General features: G+C 43.1%; 1 protein-coding gene across 1 annotated transcript in view; it reads left to right on the forward strand.

Annotated features, from left to right (window-relative positions):
- ACOXL (acyl-CoA oxidase like) overlaps positions 1-24888 on the forward strand; it is a 786620-nt gene that overhangs the window by 645964 nt on the left and 115768 nt on the right. Inside the window, exon 17 of the mRNA XM_069769203.1 lies at positions 10881-10951. Within this exon, the coding sequence (XP_069625304.1) occupies positions 10881-10951 (71 nt within the window). The remainder of the gene's footprint in view (positions 1-10880; positions 10952-24888) is intronic.

Below are 24888 nucleotides of genomic sequence, written 5' to 3' on the forward strand. Positions count from 1 at the left end.
TTTTTACCTACGTATTTGTAAGCCAAAATCAGGAGTGGGTGATAAATACAGAAGTGGTGATGTTTCTGCTATACTTTTACTCTGGTTGCTCCTCACCTGGTTTTGGCTTACAAATACAAAAAAAACCTTTGGACAGACAGGGTGACTGTTGTGGCCGGCAATCAGGCAACACAGCGTGCAGTACTCAGCGCACATACAGAGATCTGGCAATAACCAAAAACAATAGGACGAGCTCTGAGACGTGGAATCTCTGTAGACCGCAGTACCTAATCTATCCTCACACAACTATAAGCAGCAGTGGATTGCGCCTATCACTACCTATGCAACTCGGCACTGCCTGAGGAGCTGACTAGCCTGAAGATAGAAATACAAGCCTGACTTACCTCAGAGAAATACCCCAAAGGAATAGGCAGCCCCCCACATATAATGACTGTTAGCAAGATGAAAAGACAAACGTAGGAATGAAATAGATTCAGCAAAGTGAGGCCCGATATTCTAGACAGAGCGAGGATAGCAAAGAGAACTATGCAGTCTACAAAAAACCCTAAAACGAAAACCACGCAAAGGGGCAAAAAGACCCACCGTGCCGAACTAACAGCACGGCGGTGCACCCCTTTGCTTCTCAGAGCTTCCAGCAAAAGATAATAGCAAGCTGGACAGAAAAAACAGAAAACAAACTAGAAGCACTTATCTAGCAGAGCAGCAGGCCCAAGGAAAGATGCAGTAGCTCAGATCCAACACTGGAACATTGACAAGGAGCAAGGAAGACAGACTCAGGTGGAGCTAAATAGCAAGGCAGCCAACGAGCTCACCAAAACACCTGAGGGAGGAAGCCCAGAGACTGCAATACCACTTGTGACCACAGAAGTAAACTCAGCCACAGAATTCACAACAGTACCCCCCCCTTGAGGAGGGGTCACCGAACCCTCACCAGAACCCCCAGGCCGACCAGGATGAGCCACATGAAAGGCACGAACAAGATCTGGGGCATGGACATCAGAAGCAAAAATCCAGGAATTATCTTCCTGAGCATAACCCTTCCATTTGACCAGATACTGGAGTTTCCGTCTAGAGACACGAGAATCCAAAATCTTCTCCACAATATACTCCAATTCCCCCTCCACCAAAACAGGGGCAGGAGGCTCCACAGATGGAACCATAGGTGCCACGTATCTCCTCAACAACGACCTATGGAATACATTATGTATGGAAAAGGAGTCTGGGAGGGTCAGACGAAAAGACACCGGATTGAGAATCTCAGAAATCCTATACGGACCAATAAAACGAGGTTTAAATTTAGGAGAGGAAACCTTCATAGGAATATGACGAGAAGATAACCAAACCAGATCCCCAACACGAAGTCGGGGTCCCACACGGCGTCTGCGATTAGCGAAAAGCTGAGCCTTCTCCTGGGACAAGGTCAAATTGTCCACTACCTGAGTCCAGATCTGCTGCAACCTGTCCACCACAGAATCCACACCAGGACAGTCCGAAGACTCAACCTGTCCTGAAGAGAAACGAGGATGGAACCCAGAATTGCAGAAAAATGGAGAGACCAAGGTAGCCGAGCTGGCCCGATTATTAAGGGCGAACTCAGCCAACGGCAAAAATGACACCCAATCATCCTGGTCAGCGGAAACAAAACATCTCAGATATGTTTCCAAGGTCTGATTGGTTCGTTCGGTCTGGCCATTAGTCTGAGGATGGAAAGCCGAGGAAAAGGATAGGTCAATGCCCATCCTACCACAAAAGGCTCGCCAGAACCTCGAGACAAACTGGGAACCTCTGTCAGAAACAATATTCTCAGGAATGCCATGTAAACGAACCACATGCTGGAAGAACAAAGGCACCAAATCAGAGGAGGAAGGCAATTTAACCAAGGGCACCAGATGGACCATTTTAGAAAAGCGATCACAGACCACCCAAATGACCGACATTTTTTGAGAAACGGGAAGGTCAGAAATGAAATCCATCGAAATATGTGTCCAAGGCCTCTTCGGGACCGGCAAGGGCAAAAGCAACCCACTGGCACGTGAACAGCAGGGCTTAGCCCTAGCACAAATTCCACAGGACTGCACAAAAGCACGCACATCCCGTGACAGAGATGGCCACCAGAAGGATCTAGCAACCAACTCCCTGGTACCAAAGATTCCTGGATGACCGGCCAGCACCGAACAATGAAGTTCAGAGATAACTTTACTAGTCCACCTATCAGGGACGAACAGTTTCTCGGCCGGACAACGATCAGGTTTATTAGCCTGAAATTTCTGCAACACTCTCCGCAAATCAGGGGAGATGGCAGACACAATGACTCCTTCCTTGAGGATACTCGCCGGCTCAGATAACCCCGGAGAGTCGGGCACAAAACTCCTAGACAGAGCATCCGCCTTCACATTTTTAGAGCCCGGAAGGTATGAAATCACAAAATCAAAACGAGCAAAAAATAACGACCAACGGGCCTGTCTAGGATTCAAGCGCTTGGCAGACTCAAGATAAGTAAGGTTCTTATGATCAGTCAATACCACCACGCGATGCTTAGCACCCTCAAGCCAATGACGCCACTCCTCGAATGCCCACTTCATGGCCAGCAACTCTCGGTTGCCCACATCATAATTACGCTCAGCAGCAGAAAATTTCCTGGAAAAGAAAGCACATGGTTTGAACACTGAGCAACCAGAACCTCTCTGTGACAAAACCGCCCCTGCACCAATCTCAGAAGCATCAACCTCGACCTGGAACGGAAGAGAAACATCAGGTTGACACAACACAGGGGCACAGCAAAAACGACGCTTCAACTCCTGAAAAGCTTCCACGGCAGCAGAAGACCAATTAACCAAATCAGCACCCTTCTTGGTCAAATCGGTCAATGGTCTGGCAATGCTAGAAAAATTACAGATGAAGCGACGATAAAAATTAGCAAAGCCCAGGAATTTCTGCAGACTTTTTAGAGATGTCGGCTGAGTCCAATCCTGGATGGCCTGAACCTTAACCGGATCCATCTCGATAGTAGAAGGGGAAAAGATGAACCCCAAAAATGAAACTTTCTGCACACCGAAGAGACACTTTGATCCCTTCACGAACAAGGAATTAGCACGCAGTACCTGGAAAACCATTCTGACTTGCTTCACATGAGACTCCCAATCATCTGAGAAGATCAAAATGTCATCCAAGTAAACAATCAAGAATTTATCCAGATACTCACGGAAAATGTCATGCATAAAAGACTGAAAAACAGATGGAGCATTGGCAAGTCCGAACGGCATCACCAGATACTCAAAATGACCCTCGGGCGTATTAAATGCCGTTTTCCATTCATCTCCCTGCCTGATTCTCACCAGATTATACGCACCACGAAGATCAATCTTAGTAAACCAACTAGCCCCCTTAATCCGAGCAAACAAGTCAGAAATCAATGGCAAGGGATACTGAAACTTAACAGTGATCTTATTAAGAAGGCGGTAATCAATACACGGTCTTAGCGAACCATCCTTCTTGGCTACAAAAAAGAACCCTGCTCCCAATGGTGACGACGATGGGCGAATATGTCCCTTCTCCAGGGACTCCTTCACATAACTGCGCATAGCGGTGTGTTCAGGTACGGACAAATTAAACAAACGACCCTTAGGGAATTTACTACCAGGAATCAAATCGATAGCACAATCACAATTCCTATGCGGAGGTAGGGCATCAGACTTGGACTCTTCAAATACATCCTGAAAGTCCGACAAGAACTCTGGGATGTCAGAAGGAATGGATGACGAAATAGACAAAAATGGAACATCACCATGTACTCCCTGACAACCCCAGCTGGTTACCGACATAGAGTTCCAATCCAATACTGGATTATGGGTTTGTAGCCATGGCAACCCCAACACGACCACATTATGCAAATTATGCAGTACCAGAAAGCGAATAACTTCCTGATGTGCAGGAGCCATGCACATGGTCAGCTGGGCCCAGTACTGAGGCTTATTCTTGGCCAAAGGTGTAGCATCAATTCCTCTCAACGGAATAGGACACCGCAAAGGCTCCAAGAAAAATCCACAACGTTTAGCATAATCCAAATCCATCAGATTCAGGGCAGCGCCTGAATCCACAAACGCCATGAGAGAATACGATGACAAAGAGCACATTAAGGTAATGGACAAAAGGAATTTGGACTGTACAGTACCAATAACGGCAGAGCTATCGAACCGCCTAGTGCGTTTAGGACAATTAGAAATAGCATGAGTAGAATCACCACAATAGAAACACAGCCTGTTCAGACGTCTGTGTTCTTGCCGTTCTACTTTAGTCATAGTCCTGTCGCACTGCATAGGCTCAGGTTTACTCTCAGACAATACCGCCAGATGGTGCACAGATTTACGCTCGCGCAAGCGACGACCGATCTGAATGGCCAAGGACATAGACTCATTCAAACCAGCAGGCATAGGAAATCCCACCATTACATCCTTAAGAGCTTCAGAGAGACCCTTTCTGAACAAAGCCGCTAGTGCAGATTCATTCCACAGAGTGAGTACTGACCACTTCCTAAATTTCTGACAATATACTTCTACATCATCCTGACCCTGGCATAAAGCCAGCAGATTTTTCTCAGCCTGATCCACTGAATTAGGCTCATCGTAAAGCAATCCGAGCGCCAGGAAAAACGCATCAACATTACTCAATGCAGAATCTCCTGGTGCAAGAGAAAACGCCCAGTCCTGTGGGTCGCCGCGCAAAAAAGAAATAATAATCAAAACCTGTTGAATAGGATTACCAGAAGAATGAGGTTTCAAGGCCAAAAATAGCTTACAATTATTTCTGAAGCTCAGGAACTTAGTTCTGTCACCAAAAAACAAATCAGGAATCGGAATTCTTGGTTCTAGCATCGATTTCTGATCAATAGTATCATGAATCTTTTGTACATTTACAACGAGATTATCCATTGAGGAGCACAGAGCCTGAATATCCATGTCCACAGCTGTGTCCTGAAGCACTCTAATGTCTAGGGGAAAAAAAAGACTGAAGACAGAGCTAAGAAAAAAAAATGATGTCAGGATTTCTTTTTTCCCTCTATTGGGAATCATTGGTGTGGCTCCTTGTACTGTTGTGGCCGGCAATCAGGCAACACAGCGTGCAGTACTCAGCGCACATACAGAGATCTGGCAATAACCAAAAACAATAGGACGAGCTCTGAGACGTGGAATCTCTGTAGACCGCAGTACCTAATCTATCCTCACACAACTATAAGCAGCAGTGGATTGCGCCTATCACTACCTATGCAACTCGGCACTGCCTGAGGAGCTGACTAGCCTGAAGATAGAAATACAAGCCTGACTTACCTCAGATAAATACCCCAAAGGAATAGGCAGCCCCCCACATATAATGACTGTTAGCAAGATGAAAAGACAAACGTAGGAATGAAATAGATTCAGCAAAGTGAGGCCCGATATTCTAGACAGAGCGAGGATAGCAAAGAGAACTATGCAGTCTACAAAAAACCCTAAAACGAAAACCACGCAAAGGGGCAAAAAGACCCACCGTGCCGAACTAACAGCACGGCGGTGCACCCCTTTGCTTCTCAGAGCTTCCAGCAAAAGATAATAGCAAGCTGGACAGAAAAAACAGAAAACAAACTAGAAGCACTTATCTAGCAGAGCAGCAGGCCCAAGGAAAGATGCAGTAGCTCAGATCCAACACTGGAACATTGACAAGGAGCAAGGAAGACAGACTCAGGTGGAGCTAAATAGCAAGGCAGCCAACGAGCTCACCAAAACACCTGAGGGAGGAAGCCCAGAGACTGCAATACCACTTGTGACCACAGAAGTAAACTCAGCCACAGAATTCACAACAGGTGACGTTAGATCTGCCTAGGGATCTCCACTCCCCACTTCCCTAGTGTTTGGTCCCCCTTCCCCTTAGTGTTGCACTTAGTGTGTCCTACACTGTGTGTGATATCAGTTTAGTCATGCACAAGGGAAAAATGGCTTGATTTTCATCAGCTTTTTGGTCCTTGTGTCCAGCTCTAATAGCTTTTTCCTTATGTGAATGCGTTTTAAAACAAGAACTTCTTTCCGAACATAGTAAGTAAAAAAAAAAAATAATACAATTTTATTTTTAAATGTTTTTGAGAAGTATAATCTATATTTAATTTTTTAAAATGTTTTTCTGTGTTTTCACATGGCCTAGATTCATGCACATGTGCTGTTGTGTTCTTTTTTGTCTATATAATGCAGTTTTGCAGCGTGCACGTGTTCACATTAGGAGTGCTGGTTGTTGTCTACTTAGTTACTGGATGCTGGCTGCCTCCAGACTGATCTCACACTCCTTCTATTGACCTTGCAGATGGCCGTAATCCGCTCTTCCTGATCATAAATTGTAGGCTTAGCCTGAGAGTGACATGTTTTGTCCATAGTTGTAGGCTGGTGGCCCAAAAGTGGCATGTACAGTAGAATAGGCCCCATCAGAGGGAGGTAACCTTTCCGTGCTGGATGGGCATACATGAATTGGCCAATTTATGCGCTAAGAACCTTCATTTTCTTATATCACTGTAAGTTTTGTAAAAAAAAAAAGAAAAAAGTATAATCTATTTTGAATATTTTTAATGTTTTTCCGTGTTTTCACATGGACTAGATTCATGCACATGTATGTGCTGTTGTGTTATTTTCTCTCTCTCTATATATATTATATATATATATATATATATATATATATATATATATATACACATATACCCCTCCTCACATGTAAAGCGCCATGGAATAAATGGCGCTATAATAATAAATAATAATAATAATAACAATACATACAGGGTGTGCCATTCATATGGATAGACCTGAGTGGGCCATGTATATGGATACGCCTAAATAAAAGGGGAATTGTTGGTGATATCAACTTCCTGTTTGTGGCACATTAGTACATTATGGGAGGGGAAAACTTTTCAAGATGGGTGGTGACCATGGCGGGGAGAGATATATATATATATGCCATGGGCTTTAAACTTCTTGATGACACTGCGCACGGTAGACACAGGAACATTCAGGTCTTTGGAGATGGACTTGAGATTGCTCATGCTTCCTCACAATTTGGTTTCTCAAGTCCTCAGACAGTTCTTTGGTCTTCTTTCTTTTCTCTATGCTCAATGTGGTACACACAAGGACACAGGACAGAGGTTGAGTCAACTTTAATCCATGTCAAATAGCTGCAAGTGTGATTTAGTTATTGCCAACACCTGTTAGGTGCCACAGGTAAGTTACAGGTGCTGTTAATTACACAAATTAGAGAAGCATCACATGATTTTTTTTGAACAGTGCCAATACTTTTGTCCACCCCCTTTTTTATGTTTGGTGTGGCATTATATCCAATTTGGCTTTAGGACAATTCGTTTTGTGTTTTTTCATTTAAGACAAATTGAATGAAGATAAGAATACCAAATAATTTGTGTTTGCAATCATTTTCAGGAAGAAAATGAGTATTATCTGACAGAATTGCAGGGGTGTCAATACTTTTGGCCATGACTATATATATACAGTGGGGCAAAAAAGTATTTAGTCAGTCAGCAATAGTGCAAGTTCCACCACTTAAAAAGATGAGAGGCGTCTGTAATTTACATCATAGGTAGACCTCAACTATGGGAGACAAACTGAGAAAAAAAATCCAGAAAATCACATTGTCTGTTTTTTTATAATTTTTTTTGCATATTATGGTGGAAAATAAGTATTTGGTCAGAAACAAACAATAAAGATTTCTGGCTCTCACAGACCTGTAACAACTTCTTTGAGTCTCCACTCATTACCTGTAGTAATGGCACCTGTTTAAACTTGTTATCAGTATAAAAAGACACCTATGCACACCCTCAAACAGTCTGACTCCAAACTCCACTATGGTGAAGACCAAAGAGCTGTCAAAGGACACCAGAAACAAAAATGTAGCCCTGCACCAGGCTGGGAAGACTGAATCTGCAATAGCCAACCAGCTTGGAGTGAAGAAATCAACAGTGGGAGCAATAATTAGAAAATGGAAGACATACAAGACCACGGATAATCTCCCTCGATCTGGGGCTCCACGCAAAATCCCAGCCCGTGGGGTCAGAATGATCACAAGAACGGTGAGCAAAAATCCCAGAACCACGCGGGGGGACCTAGTGAATGAACTGCAGAGAGCTGGGACCAATGTAACAAGGCCTACCATAAGTAACACACTACGCCACCATGGACTCAGATCCTGCAGTGCCAGACGTGTCCCACTGCTTAAGCCAGTACATGTCCGGGCCCGTCTGAAGTTTGCTAGAGAGCATTTGGATGATCCAGAGGAGTTTTGGGAGAATGTCCTATGGTCTGATGAAACCAAACTGGAACTGTTTGGTAGAAACACAACTTGTCGTGTTTGGAGAAAAAAGAATACTGAGTTGCATCCATCAAACACCATACCTACTGTAAAGCATGGTGGTGGAAACATCATGCTTTGGGGCTGTTTCTCTGCAAAGGGGCCAGGACGACTGATCCGGGTACATGAAAGAATGAATGGGGCCATGTATCGTGAGATTTTGAGTGCAAACCTCCTTCCATCAGCAAGGGCATTGAAGATGAAACGTGGCTGGGTCTTTCAACAAGACAATGATCCAAAGCACACCGCCAGGGCAACGAAGGAGTGGCTTCGTAAGAAGCATTTCAAGGTCCTGGAGTGGCCTAGCCAGTCTCCAGATCTCAACCCTATAGAAAACCTTTGGAGGGAGTTGAAAGTCCGTGTTGCCAAGCGAAAAGCCAAAACATCACTGCTCTAGAGGAGATCTGCATGGAGGAATGGGCCAACATACCAACAACAGTGTGTGGCAACCTTGTGAAGACTTACAGAAAACGTTTGACCTCTGTCATTGCCAACAAAGGATATATTACAAAGTATTGAGATGAAATTTTGTTTCTGACCAAATACTTATTTTCCACCATAATATGCAAATAAATTGTTAAATAAACAGACAATGTGATTTTCTGGATTTTTTTTTCTCAGTTTGTCTCCCATAGTTGAGGTCTACCTATGATGTAAATTACAGACGCCTCTCATCTTTTTAAGTGGTGGAACTTGCACTATTGCTGACTGACTAAATACTTTTTTGCCGTACTGTATGTGTGTATATATATATACAGTTAGGGCCAGAAATATTTGGACAGTGACACAATTTTCGCGAGTTGGGCTCTGCATGCCACCACATTGGATTTGAAATGAAACCTCTACAACAGAATTCAAGTGCAGATTGTAACGTTTAATTTGAAGGGTTGAACAAAAATATCTGATAGAAAATGTAGGAATTGTACACATTTCTTTACAAACACTCCACATTTTAGGAGGTCAAAAGTAATTGGACAAATAAACATAACCCAAACAAAATATTTTTATTTTCAATATTTTGTTGCAAATCCTTTGGAGGCAATCACTACCTTAAGTCTGGAACCCATGGACATCACCAAACGCTGGGTTTCCTCCTTCTTAATGCATTGCCAGGCCTTTACAGCCGCAGCCTTCAGGTCTTGCTTGTTTGTGGGTCTTTCCGTCTTAAGTCTGGATTTGAGCAAGTGAAATGCATGCTCAATTGGGTTTAGATCTGGAGATTGACTTGGCCATTGCAGAATGTGCCACTTTTTGGCACTCATGAACTCCTGGGTAGCTTTGGCTGTATGCTTGGGGTCATTGTCCATCTGTACTATGAAGCGCCGTCCAATCAACTTTGCAGCATTTGGCTGAATCTGGGCTGAAAGTATATCCTGGTACACTTCAGAATTCATCCGGCTACTCTTGTCTGCTCTTATGTCATCAATAAACACAAGTGACCCAGTGCCATTGAAAGCCATGCATGCCCATGCCATCACGTTGCCTCCACCATGTTTTACAGAGGATGTGGTGTGCCTTGGATCATGTGCCGTTCCCTTTCTTCTCCAAACTTTTTTCTTCCCATCATTCTGGTACAGGTTGATCTTTGTCTCATCTGTCCATAGAATACTTTTCCAGAACTGAGCTGGCTTCTTGAGGTGTTTTTCTGCAAATTTAACTCTGGCCTGTCTATTTTTGTTATTGATGAATGGTTTGCATCTAGATGTGAACCCTTTGTATTTACTGTCATGGAGTTTTCTCTTTACTGTTGACTTAGAGACAGATACACCTACTTCACTGAGAGTGTTCTGGACTTCAGTTGATGTTGTGAACGGGTTCTTCTTCACCAAATTAAGTATGCGGCGATCATCCACCACTGTTGTCATCCGTGGACGCCCAGGCCTTTTTGAGTTCCCAAGCTCACCAGTCAATTCCTTTTTTCTCAGAATGTACCCAACTGTTGATTTTGCTACTCCAAACATGTCTGCTATCTCTCTGATGGATTTTTTCTTTTTTTTCAGCCTCAGGATGTTCTGCTTCACCTCAATTGAGAGTTCCTTTGACCGCATGTTGTCTGCTCACAACAACAGCTTCCAAATGCAAAACCACACACCTGGAATCCACCCCTGACCTTTTAACTACTTCATTGATTACAGGTTAACGAGGGAGACGCCTTCAGAGTTAATTGCAGCCCTTAGAGTCCATTGTCCAATTACTTTTGGTCCCTTGAAAAAGAGGACGCTATGCATTACAGAGCTATGATTCCTAAACCCTTTCTCCGATTTGGATGTGGAAACTATCATATTGCAGCTGGGAGTGTGCACTTTCAGCCCATGTTATATATATAATTGTATTTCTGAACATGTTTTTGTAAACAGCTAAAATAACAAAACTTGTGTCACTGTCCAAATATTTCTGGCCCTAACTGTATATATATATATATATATATATATATATATATATATATATATTGCGCATAAACATTTTAAAATCATTTGTCATGGATTAATCCAGCATTATTTTGTATTTTCTAGTGACCTTGGAGCAGTTTGCATTGGCTGTGGAGAATTGTCCTGTACCAGAGGATCAGAGCTTACTAATGGAGGTATAGAGGACATCGCATTACAGCTGTATTACTTGGTGTTTGCGTTTTCAGTTTTTAACCCTATTACTTTTGCATACAGGGAAATTTATGCTCCTTCGTCCATCTTTTTACAGGCTGTGTAATGCCATTTCATTATCTTCTTCAGCTTTTCATTCTAAAGATTGAAACCAAAATGTTTTAATTTGCGAACAGCAAACAGAAATCAAATGCAGATGAGAATGTCAAGGTGCAGAAACACAAAGTACTGTATATACTCGAGTATAAGCCGACCCGAGTATAAGCCGACCACCCTAATTTTGCCACAAAAAACTGGGAAAACTTATTGACTCGAGTATAAGCCTAGGGTGGGAAATGCAGCAGCTACCGGTTAATGTCAAAAATAAAGATAGATACCAATAAAAGTAAAATTAATTGAGACATCAGTAGGTTGTGTTTTTGAATATCCATATTGAATCAGGAGCCCCATATAATGCTCCATACAGTTCATGATGGGCCCATAAGATGCTCTATATAAATATGTGCCACTTATAATGCTTCATACAGTTCATTATTGCTCTGCACCGTTCATTATTGCCCCATAGCTGTGCCATATAGTGCTCTGCACCGTTCATTATTGCCCCATAGCTGTGCCATATAGTGCTCTGCACCGTTCATTATTGCCCCATAGCTGTGCCATATAGTGCTCTGCACCGTTCATTTTTGTCCCATAGCTGTGCCATATAGTGCTCTGCACCGTTCATTTTTGTCCCATAGCTGTACCATATAGTGCTCTGCACCGTTCATTTTTGCCCCATAGCTGTGCCATATAGTGCTCTGCACCGTTCATTTTTGTCCCATAGCTGTGCCATATAGTGCTCTGCACCGTTCATTTCTGTCCCATAGCTCTGCCATATAGTGCTCTGCACCGTTCATTTTTGTCCCATAGCTGTGCCATATAGTGCTCTGCACCGTTCATTATTGCCCCATTGATGTACCATAGAAAGCTCTGCCATTGCTGCTGCTGCTGCTGCAATAAATAAAAAAAAAACACATACTCACCTTTCTTGCTTGCAGCTCCCAGCGTCCGGTCCCGGCGTCTCTCCGCACTGACTGATCAGGCAGAGGGCGCCGCGCACACTATATGCGTCATCGCGCCCTCTGACCTGAACAGTCAGAACGGAGAGACGCCGGGAAGATGGAGCGGCGCCGGGAAGATGGAGCGTCACCCGGCGTGTGGAACGGGGATAGGTAAATATGACATACTTACCTGCTCCCGGCATCCCGCTCCTTCTCCCGGACAGCTGGTCTTCGGTGCTGCAGCTTCTTCCTCTATCAGCGTTCACCATTACCGCTGATTAGAGAAATGAATAGCCGGCTCCACCCCTATGGGAGTGGAGTCCATATTCATTTTTCTAATGAGCGGTCCCACGTGACCGCTGAAGAGGGGAAGACCTGCAGCACCCGAAGACCGTGGGACGGCAGGGGGAGCGTCAGGATCGCTGGGACTAGGTAAGTATGCCTCAGCGCCCTCTCCCCCTCACCCGCCGACCCCACCGCTACTGTGACTCGAGTATAAGCCGAGAGGGGCACTTTCAGCCCAAAAATTTGGGCTGAAAATCTCGGCTTATACTCGAGTATATACGGTATATTAGAAATGTGCATATGTTTTCATTACAAAAAGAGTAAAAAAAAGGATAACTCCTGTAAGGGTGAGCTCAGATGTCATGACTTAATTACAATGTCATGGTGCAAGTTAGAAACATTGCGACAGAACAGTCAAGAATGAGCAAAATCACTGGAAAGCTGCAACTTTTTAGACTCGTCCATCTCGAGTACATCCCTCAATCAGATATATTTTCCATAATCTACAGCATTTTTGTTCTTAACCCCTTAGTGACAGAGCCAATTTGAAACTCAATGACGAGGCCAATTTTTACAATTCTGGCCAATGTCACTTTATGTGGTTATAACTCTGGAACTCTTCAACGGATCCCACTGATTCTTAGATTGTTTTTTCATGACATATTGTAGTTCATGTTAGCGGTAAAAATTTCTTCTATATGACTTGCGATTATATATGAAAAAAATGGAACTATTGCAAAAATTTTGAAAATTTAGCAATTTTTAAACTTTGAATTTTTATGCCCTTAAATCAGATATGTCACACAAAATACTTAATAACATTTCCCACATGTCTATTTTACATGAGCACAATTTTGGAAACAAATTTTTTTGTTAGGAAGTTATAAGGATTAAAAGTTGACCAGCGATTCCACATTTTTACGATGTAATTTTTTTTTTTTAGGGGCCATCTCACATTTGAAGTCATTTTGAGGGGTGTACATGGCAGAAAATACCCAAACATGACACCATTCTAAAAACTACACCCCTCAATGTGCTTAAAACTACATTCAAGAAGTATATCTAAAAATGAACCATACGGCGCTGCTTAGTTGCTCCAGGTAAATAAGCAGCAAATATATGGACGAAATCACTCCCAATCGTCCCAGAAGTGGTTAATCAAAGAAAACTATATGTGATATTTGCGCTAAGTTCACCTATATGAAGCCATAAATAGTTAAAATACTAAGAAATGTCATAAACAAGGTTCCCCATACAGGACTTTGATTAACAAAATGTGTTTACCTTAATATCAAAGAAAAGGAAATCTGTGTCCAGTGCTGACATGCGGGAAGGTTCTTCACTCATGTGCTGAAAGGTTGGTATCCGAAGCCTTCTCTGAATCTCTGTTCCGAAAATATCCAATATGTTGCAGAGCAAATAGTAGTATAGGAGACGCTGTCCCGGCCGGTGACTAGCGTACTCCCTCAGAGCTTGGTAACTGCCGTGCACAGGCAGTGGCGGCCGCGTGTATAGAGCTGAAGCCGACAAGGTGCAGGACCTTGTGTGACGTCACAGTCAACTAATCCTACGCGTTTCAGAGTCACTGACTCTGATGAAGGAGTCAGTGACTCTGAAACGCGTAGGATTAGTTGGTCCTGTGTGCTATTCGTAGCTCAGTAGCTCCGCAGCTCCGTAGCTTTGCAGCTGGTCACATGTACACATCACGTGACTGTGACGTCACACAAGGTCCTGCACCTTGTCGGCTTCAGCTCTATACACGCGGCCACCACTGCCTGTGCACGGCAGTTACCAAGCTCTGAGGGAGTACGCTAGTCACCGGCCGGGACAGCGTCTCCTATACTACTATTTGCTCTGCAACATATTGGATATTTTCGGAACAGAGATTCAGAGAAGGCTTCAGATACCAACCTTTCAGCACATGAGTGAAGGACCTTCCCGCATGTCAGCACTGGACACAGATTTCCTTTTCTTTGATATTAAGGTAAACACATTTTGTTAATCAAAGTCCTGTATGGGGAACCTTGTTTATGACATTTCTTAGTATTTTAACTATTTATGGCTTCATATAGGTGAACTTAGCGCAAATATCGCATATAGTTTTCTTACATTCAAGAAGTGTATTAACCCTTTACGTGCTGCACAGAAACTAAAGCAATGTGGCAGGAAAAAATGAACATTTAACTTTTTTTCACAAACATTTTACTTCAGAACCAATTTTTTTATTTTCAGTGTAAATAGAGAAAATGAACCACAAAAGTTGTTGTGCAATTTCTTCTGAATACGCCAATACCCGATATGTGGGTGTAAACCACTGTTTGGGCACACAGCAGAGCTCGGAAGGGAAGGAGCGCCGTTTGACTTTTTCAACGTTGATTTGGTTGGAATTGAGATCGGACGCCATATCGAGTTTGGAGAGACCCTGATGTTCCTAAACAGTGGAAACCCCCCACAAGTGACATCATTTTGGAAACTAGACCCCCAAAGGAACTTATCTAGATGTGTGGCACTGTGAACCCCTGTGGCACTGTGAACCCCCCAAGTGCTTCACAAAAGTTTATAACGTAGAGCTGTGAAAATAAAAATCATTTTTTTTCCACAAAAATAATCTTTTTGCATCCAAATTTTTATTTTCCCAAGGGTAACAGGAGAAATTAGACCCACAAAGTTGTACAATTTCTCCTGAGCATGCCGATACCCCACATGTGGGGGTAAACCACTGTCTGGGTGCATGGCAGGTCTTAGAAGGAAGGGAGCACTGTTTGACTTTTTGAATTTAAAATTGGCTGGAATCAATGGTGGCACCATGTCACGTTTGGAGACCCCCTGATGTACCTAAACAGTGGAAACCCCTCAATTCTAGCTCCAACCCTAACCCCAACACACCCCTAACCACAAACCTAACCCTAACACGCCCCTAACCCTAATCCCAACCCTAACCATAATCCTAACCACAACCCTAACCCCAACACATCCCTAATCCTAATCCCAACCCTAACTCAGCACAGTAGTGAGCCACAACACCCTTTTATATGAGCAGTATTTGGCACAATATACTTGAATCACTATGTACATACAAAAGCTGCATCTTATTAATTTACCAATCTACCCAGTTCATAGTTATATAAATTTATGATTGAGGATAATGTCACATTTGCATATAGCTGAAAAGTGGGGCCCTGGAGTTGGTTACTGGTGGGCCCTTGGCACCCCAGTCTGACACTGCCTGTATGCCTCATATCAGTTGCCTTGTAGTTGAATAATCTTTTATCTACTATATAAAGCTGAATGTGTGTGTGTGTGTGTGTATGTGTGTGTATGTGTGTATGTCCGGGATTGGCATCTGCACCGTCGCAGCTACAGCCACAAAATTTTGCACAGTCACACGTCTGGACCCCGAGAGCGTCATAGGCTATATAGTGAGGCGAAACTTTAACCCCGCGCGTTCCAATTCACCAAACAATTTTGCCCCTATCTACACAATGGGGAAAAAAGTGAAAGGAAAAGTGTTGGAGGCGTTGCAGCTACAGCAACAAAATTTTGCACAGTCACATGTCTGGACCCCGAGAGCGTCATAGGCTACGTTGTGAGGTGAAATTTTAACCCCGCGCTTTCCAATTCACCAAACAATTTTGCCCCTATCTACATAATGGGGAAAAAAGTGAAAGGAAAAGTGTTGGAGGCAAATTGACAGCTGCCAGATGTGAACAAGGGGGACTTAAAGAATGAGAGCGATGGCGCCAAAGAGTATATACCGTACAGTTGCTAAGGTGGGGCCCTGACATGAGATACTCACCACACATGGGGATATGAACACACACACAAAATGCACCACACACTACCACGTGCTTGAACACATATACCACCCTCAGCACACATTTCACCACACATACACCAACCTCGCCACATAAAAGTCGAAACACAAAAGTCGCCGCTCAAAACTCGCCACGTGCAAAAACTAGGCTCACGCAAAACTCGCCACAAGTGCAAAACTCACCTCATGGAAAACTCGCCACACGCAAAACTTGCACACGCGGAAAAATTGCCACATGCACAAAATTTGCAACACATGCAAAAGTTGCCTCACACAAAACTTGCACATACTCAAAAGGCACCAGACATAAAACTCACCACGCGCAAAACTCGCCATGCGCAAAACTTGCTGCACACAACTTGCTACACTAACCTGTCACATGCAACTCGACACACAAAAAGTTGCTACACGCATGTTGCTACACAAAACTCATCTCACAAAAGTCGCTACATGCATGTCGCCACACACAACTCAACACACACAACTTGACACATGAAATTCGCCCTAACACACACACACAAGTCTGGTATTATCCTTCAAAAATAAAAATCTGATTAATAAGCAGACAAACTACAAGAGCAACAAATGTACCATATAGGAAATACGGCAGCTGTCAGTCACATGACCTGTCTATTATGTGTATGTGTGAGCTAATATATACTGCCAGGGGGAGGGCTTCCTGTTGGCTGGGGATTTATCAGGCTGCCAATTTAGCTTACAAATACTGAGGTAAAAATACTGACCAAATAACGTGTGAACGAGGTCTAATACAGGAGGAGATGACACACAGGTATATACTATATACAGGAGGAGATGACACACGTATATACTATATACAGGAGGAGATGACACACAGGTATATACTATATACAGGAGGAGATGACACACAGATATATACTATATACAGGAGAGATGACACACAGGTATATACTATATAGAGGAGGAGATGACATACAGGTACATACTATATACAGGAGGAGATGACATACAGGTATATGCTATATATAGAAGATGACATACAGGTATATACTATATACAGGAGGAGATGACACAGATATATACTATATACAGGAGGAGATGACATACAGGTATATACTATATATAGAAGGAGATGACATACAGGTATATACTATATATAGAAGATGACATACAGGTATATACTATATACAGGGGAGATGACACACAGCAGGTATATACTATATACAGGGGAGATGACATACAGGTATATACTATATACAGGAGATGACATACAGGTGTATACTATATATAAGGGAGATGCAAACATGTATATACTGAGGTGAAAATGAGGGGTGTGAGTTGAAAATGAAAAGGTGTGAGTGCAAAATGAGAGGAGCGAGGGAAAATAGTGGAGTGATCAGAAAATGACAGATGTGAGGTCGAAATGACAAGTGTTAGGGGGGAATGAGAGGAGTGAGGGAGAAAATGAGAGGTGTGAGGGAGAAAATGAGAGATGTGAGGGGGAAAATGAAAGATGTGATTGGGAAAATGAGAGGTGTGATGGGAAAATAAGAGAAGTGAGGTGCTATAACTAACCACAGATATTTACTATGCCCAGGCAACGCCGGGCTCTTCAGCTAGTAACTTTATATAAATGATCTCTTCTGGGTTCTGGGGAGGACACTGTTTGGTAGGTAACTTGGCCTCCAGAGACTATTTTAAATTAAAGGTGGAAGAAGTCAGAGAGCAGCAGCAGCCCTCACTTCTGGATGTCATTTTCTTTTAAAGTAATTGAGAGTGAAGCAGCCAAATAGCAGCCACTGATTGGCTGCAGTGCTCATGTGACATAATGACACGGAAATCTGGAGAGACCCTGTCCCGAACATCACTCGAATAGTGCTTATTGTATTGTTTGTTCTTTTTATTTTTGTACTACCTGATGAAGGCTGCACTGTAAAAATAGCAGCCGAAACGCGTTGTACTGTTTTTTTTTTTTTTTAAATAAAAATAAATTTTTTTTTACAAATATATATTTTTTTTTTTTTTATTTTGAGAAAATAAATGAATTTTTTTAACATTTTTCACTTGAAGTGGATGAATTAAAAAAATCCGTAGGTGCTTAGCGCCACATTTACTTGGAGTTTTTTTTTCTCTTTGAAATCGAATAGCGCTGCAGCAGAGCTGAGAACAGGCTGTTACTATTTTACGTGGAGAAATATGATAATTGAAAAGGGCCTGTCCAAGCAGTGGACAACCCATTTAATGATGCTATAGTCCAAGCAAAAAAATCCTTGTTTGACATTTTGCATATGGTTTATTCCCCCGAGGTCATTTTGTTGCATGTTTATGCAATTGTGGAGAAAATACTGTGACAAAAGAGCAAATGATGGTAATGATGCTTTTACTTTAGGATTTAAAATAAAGCAGGATACAAAGATAATGAAAAGATGTAGCTCTATTGTTTTTATATTGCATTGCTATTTGTAACATTCCATTTTTCGTAGGTTTTAAGTATCTGTAACATGCCTGGGCATGTCAGGACAAAGCTCTATATGCTAGGTAAGGTCATTAGGAAGTTGTGTGTAGCAAAGCAGTGAAGATAGGAGCAGTACAATAAGTATAGATGCAGATCAAATGTGTCATACTGTGGTAGAACAGTTGGGTCTGGTTCACACTGCTGCAGAAACAATATAAACCATGGAATACTATGTTAGAATCCCATTAATTTGCTTTTAAACATTACTCCAGATTTGAGGTAATTTTGTTGGTTTCTGAATCCACACCATGACATGTTTGCTGATAATTTGGAAGGAAACTTTGCAGATTTCACCTTATTCAATGTAATGGGGAAACTGTCAAATAAATACACAAGTGATAATATATGCAACATTAGGAGGAAAACACATGGAGAATTGTCACAATTGTTGCTGCCATTCTATACACATGTCTTAAGAGATATCAGTATTTATGTCTCGGTATCACAGAAAACAGATGCAACTGATACAGAATATCACCTTAAACATTGTCAGACAAACCATGAAGATAGATACCCCAAATTACACAATACACTGTTAGAGCAACAACAAGAACAGACACAGAAGACTACCAGTAACATTGGCAGACCAACTAGAAGTATAGATACAGAAGACCACCAGTAAAATTATCAGACAAACTAGTTGGATAGATAATGAAGACCACCAGTAACATTTTCAGACCAACTTGAAGGATAGATTCAAAAGACCACCAATTACATTGGCAGACCAACTAGTAGGATAGATACTGAAGACCACCAGTAACATTGGCAGACCAACTACAAGTATAGCTACAGAAGACCACCAGTAACATTATCAGACAAACTAGTTGGATAGATACCGAAGACCACCAGTAACATTGGCAGACCAACTGGAAGGATAGATACTGTAGACCACCAGTAACATTGGCAGACCAACTAGAGGGATAGATGCTGAAAACCACCAGTAACATTGGCATACCAACTAGAAGGATAGATACTGAAGACCACCAGTAGCATTGGCAGACCAACTAGTAGGATAGATACTGAAGACCACCAGTAACATTGGCAGACCAACTAGAAGGATTGATAAAGAAGACCACCAGTAACATAAAAAACTAGTATGATAGATACTGAAGACCAACAAGTAGGATAGATACTGAAGACCACCAGTAACATTGGCAGACCAACTAGAAGGACAGATTAAACAGACCATCTGAAATACTGTGAAGTCAACTAGGACAGATTCTCAGAACATCTATGAGAGCAGACATAAAAATAAATGCTTAGGTCAGTCTAATAATAATGACTATGATAGGAGATCATTTAGAAAATGGCAGAGCAGCAACTATTTTGAATTCAGAGATTATAATTACGTAATGTGATTTTAAACCAACCTGGTAGAAGGCTACAAACAACAGAAGACGCCCAACAGCCAGAATAGAAATGAATGATCGCCTTGGACAATGTCACACCAAAGGATATAGATCACCTGGAAGCAGAAAAGACGAGAGCAAAAAATTACCATTGTACAAAGCAGTGCATCAACAAGGATAGGAAGTTTAGGGTGAAATAAGAACAAATATGGACAAGTCATGTTCATAATTAGCTGTCTGCCATACACACACAATCTTCTGCACATGCAGGTTTCTTTCAGTTTAGGACATGAGCAACAAGCTGCTGAGATCCAGTAAAGTGAAAATAGTCTCGTGTCCACCAACATCTATTTGATGACAGATCACACAAACCCACCAACCTATAATAGGGCAGGTAGACGACAGAAAAAAATTAAGGGAAAGAATAGTGCTGAATAATAAGGTAAGAAATGATTAGTTCTGGCACACAAGATAGAAGCATAGATTTCTAGCATGAAGTAGTGTAATTATGAAACTGGGGATTTCCGTATGATTCGACCACGTGTTTGCAAAAGTGTGAGGATGCAAAACAGAACTTAGTCGAAGTTCTTTTTATTTTGGTAAATATTGAAAGTGCAGCTTTATTATTATTATTATTTATTTATATAGCACCATTAATTCCATGGTGCTGTACATGAGAAAGGAGTTACATACAGGGTTATAGATATCGATTACAGTAAGCAGGTTTACATTGACAGACATTGCGGACTTACATTCTATAGGATAGTGGGGGAGAGACAGAAGGTAGGGGCGAGGCGGCGGCTCTGGCGATGGCGAGGCGGTTGCTCTGGCGATGGTGAAGCGGCAGAATAGTTATTGCAGGCTTTCTTGAAGAGATGGGTTTTCAGGTTCCGTCTGAAGGAGCCAAGGGTGGCGGATAGTCGGACGTGTTGAGGCATGGAATTCCAGAGGATGGGGGATATTCGGGAGAAATCTTGGAGGCGGTTGTGTGAGGAACGAATAAGTGTGGAGGAGAGTAGGAGGTCTTGGGAGGATCGGAGATTACGTTAGGGAAGATATTGGGAGATTAGTTCAGAGATATAGGGAGGGGACAGGTTGTGGATGGCTTTGTAGATCAGTGTTAGTAGTTTGAACTGGATTCGTTGGGGAATGGGGAGCCAGTGGAGGGATTTGCAGAGGGGAGAAGCAGGGGAGTAGCGAGGAGAGAGGTGGATTAGCCGGGCAGCAGAGTTGAGGACAGACTGGAGTGGTGCAAGAGAGTTAGCGGGGAGGCCACAGAGGAGGGTGTTGCAGTAGTCGAGGCGGGAGATGATGAGGGCATGCACAAGAGTTTTGGTAGATTGTGGGCTGAGGAAAAAGTGGAAGTCACCTCATTAGTACATGGAGACGTTCATAATTTATAAGCGTGTATTTCTTCAAAATGAAATGATTTACTAATTATGTTAAATAGAAGTCACTTTGTAATATCAACTTTTTATTTTATTTGGCACCATGTTCTATGTTCCTGAGTGGAGTCATCTTATAAACAATTGCTACATGCACTGTGATTGCCAGTGTTTTAGCTGTGTATTTACTTAAAGCACAATTCCAGTGGGTTTTTTATCCAGCACTTGAGTGGTGCCTCTAATGTACTGTCCCTGCCTCAGTCTTAGGGTAGGTGCACACGATCAGTAAACTCAGAGGGTTGGACGCCGTGTACTTGTGCTGCGTCAAACCCCCAACGTCCAGCTATTACAGCATAGTGGATGGGATTTCAAGAAACTCCATGTCCACTATGTGTCCAGAGATGCCCACGGCTCCCCTGCGGAGACAGACATAAGGTGCATCTCTTCAGACCACAGCATGTCTATTTCTAAATTTCACCCGTACAATGTATTGGACGCCATGAAGCTCCACGGTTCAGTGAACACATGCGGATTCACCTGAATTCAATAGCTGGCAGTGCTTTGGGCACATCGGACATGTACTACTTCCAAAGTGCTGCCAATTTTTGATCATCTGCACATCCTCTTATTAGCATCTTCACCTTCTTTTGGCTCTGCTTCGGTTCTGCAGCGCCTTCTTTTGACCACAACTTCTGAATGTCCAGAAGTCATAAGCTATGTCACAAGCTTTCAATTCAAACTATGAGAGCCTGAACGAGGCCAGAATTTTCATGAACTTAAATTGGGTTGTGACCTCCGGCTATGAGTGCATTACGTGAATATAGTTCATTAGATCTCATTATATGTATCAATAACGCATCAGCATGGTTGCTGGCTGCAACATTATGCACTACTAGTCCCTGATGACTCAGTACAAAGTATTGATGACATTTATGGGGCTTATACTCCAGAGTACTTATGGTTAACATATTAACATCAGTGTTTAGCACCAATAGTGCCCACTATAACTAGTGGTCAGTTCTAGTCAGGAATACGTTCAGCATAACCAACAAGATGAGTGTTTGTGCTTCGATATAATCCCCACTACAAATAGTAATAGATATTTGACATTGGTGTGTAGCACTCGTAGTTCCCACTCCAACTAGTCATCACTACAGCTGTATATGCCAAACATAGCCACGAAGATGAGTAGTTGTACTGACATATTGATGGATGCTTCTATCTAAGCAGGTTATCAATAATAATATATCGTTTGGGGTTTAGTGACTCTGATAATCCAGCTAGAGTTGCCAATTACTACATAGACTTTCATCTAAGAATTGGCTGAGAGTATATATTGCTCTGTTTTTCAATATGATCCCATGGTATTTATTTTTGATATGTATCTAAAGTATTTTTTAATCTACTACTGCTTGATAAATTTTAGCAGCAAATCAGTTGCTGTACAATTTGCTTATTTACTTGACCCTGTGAGAAGCATTTTTCTTTTTTTTTTTTGTATTTTGTTCCATGGTTGCATATTTTAATATATTAATATATCGATCCCCTTCCCGACCTTTGACGCACCATATGCATCATGAAAACCTGTGCCATTCCGACCTGTGACGCAGCATATGCGTCATGGCCGGATTGGGCTCCTGCAGGCCGGGTGAAAGGGTTAACTGTAATTTCACCCGGCCTGCAGGGACAGGAGGAGTTGTACTTTAGCCCAGGGGGGGTGGCTTCACCCCCCCCCCCGTGGCTACGATCGCTCTGATTGGCAGTTTCACTTTCAACAGCCAATCAGAGCGATTTGTAATATTTCACCTAAAAAACTGGTGAAATATTACAATCCAGCCATGGCCGATGCTGCAATATTATCAGCCATGGCTGGAAACACTGATGTGCCCCCACCCCACCGATCGCCCCCCCAGCCCTCCGATCTGTGGTCCACTCCCCTCCGTCCTGTGCTCCGCTCCCCTGTCCTCCTGTCCGCTCCCCCCGTGCTCCAATCCCACCCCCCCGCACTCCGATCCACCCCCCCGCACTCCGATCCACCCCCCCGCACTGCGATCCACCCCCCCGCACTGGGATCCACCCCCCCGCACTGCGATCCACTCCCCCCCGCACTGCGATCCACCCCCCCATGCTCCGATCCACCTCCCCGTGCTCCCCCCCACCCCATCATACTTACCGAGCCTCCCGGGGTCCGTCCGTCTTCTTTCCTGGGCGCCACCATCTTCCAAAATGGCGGGCGCATGCGCAGTGCGCCCGCCGAATCTGATTTGATAAATCCACAGTGCTAAACCGCTATGGATTTATCGCGGATTTACCGCGGTTTTTCTGCGCATTTCACTGCAGTTTTACAACTGCGGTTTACTATTGGAGCAGTTGTAAAACCGCTGCGGAATCCGCAGAAAGAAGTGACATGCTGCGGAATGTAAACCCCTGCGTTTCCGTGCAGTTTTTCTGCAGCATGTGTACAGCGATTTTTGTTTCCCATAGGTTTACATTGAACTGTATACTCATGGGAAACTGCTGCGGATTCGCAGCGTTTTCCGCAGTGTGTGCACATACCTTTAGAATTAGGCTATGTGCACACGGTGCGGATTTGGCTGCGGATCCGCAGCGGATTGGCCGCTGCGGATTCGCAGCAGAGTTCCATCAGGTTTACAGTACCAAGTAAACCTATGGAAAACCAAATTCGCTGTGCCCATGGTGCGGAAAATACAGCGCGGAAACGCTGCGTTGTATTTTCCGCAGCATGTCAATTCTTTGTGCGGATTCCGCAGCGTTTTACACCTGTTCCTCAATAGGAATCCGCAGGTGAAATCCGCACAAAAAACACTGGAAATCCGCGGTAAATCCACAGGTAAAACGCAGCGCCTTTTACCCACGGATTTTTCAAAAATGGTGCGGAAAAATCTCACACGAATCCGCAACGTGGGCACATAGCCTTAGGGTTAGAATTAGGGTTGTGGTTAGGGTTGTGATTAGGGTTATGGCTACAGTTGGGATTAGGGGTGTGTTGGGGTTAGTGTTGGAGGTAGAATTGAGGGGTTTCCACTGTTTAGGCACATCAGGGGTCTCCAAACGCAACATGGCGCCACCATTGATTCCAGCCAATCTTGTATTCAAAAAGTCAAATGGTGCTCCCTCACTTCCGAGCCCCGACGTGTGCCCAAACAGTGGTTTACCCCCACATATGGGGTACCAGCATACTCAGGATAAACTGCGCAACAATTATTGGGGTCCAATTTCTCCTGTTACCCTTGCGAAAATAAAAAATTGCTTGCTAAAACATCATTTTTGAGGAAGGAAAAATTATTTTTTATTTTCACGGCTCTGCGTTGTAAACGTCTGTGAAGCACTTGGGGGTTCAAAGTGCTCACCACATATCTAGATAAGTTCCTTGGGGGGTCTAGTTTCCAAAATGGGGTCACTTGTGGGGGGTTTCTACTGTTTAGGCACACCAGGGGCTCTGCAAATGCAACGTGACGCCCGCAGACCATTCCGTCAAAGTCTGCATTTCAAAAGTCACTACTTCCCTTCTGAGCCCCGACGTGTGCCCAAAC

Source organism: Ranitomeya imitator, chromosome 5, assembly GCF_032444005.1.
Source record: "Ranitomeya imitator isolate aRanImi1 chromosome 5, aRanImi1.pri, whole genome shotgun sequence".
In the NCBI taxonomy this organism is placed as follows: Eukaryota; Metazoa; Chordata; class Amphibia; order Anura; family Dendrobatidae; genus Ranitomeya; species Ranitomeya imitator.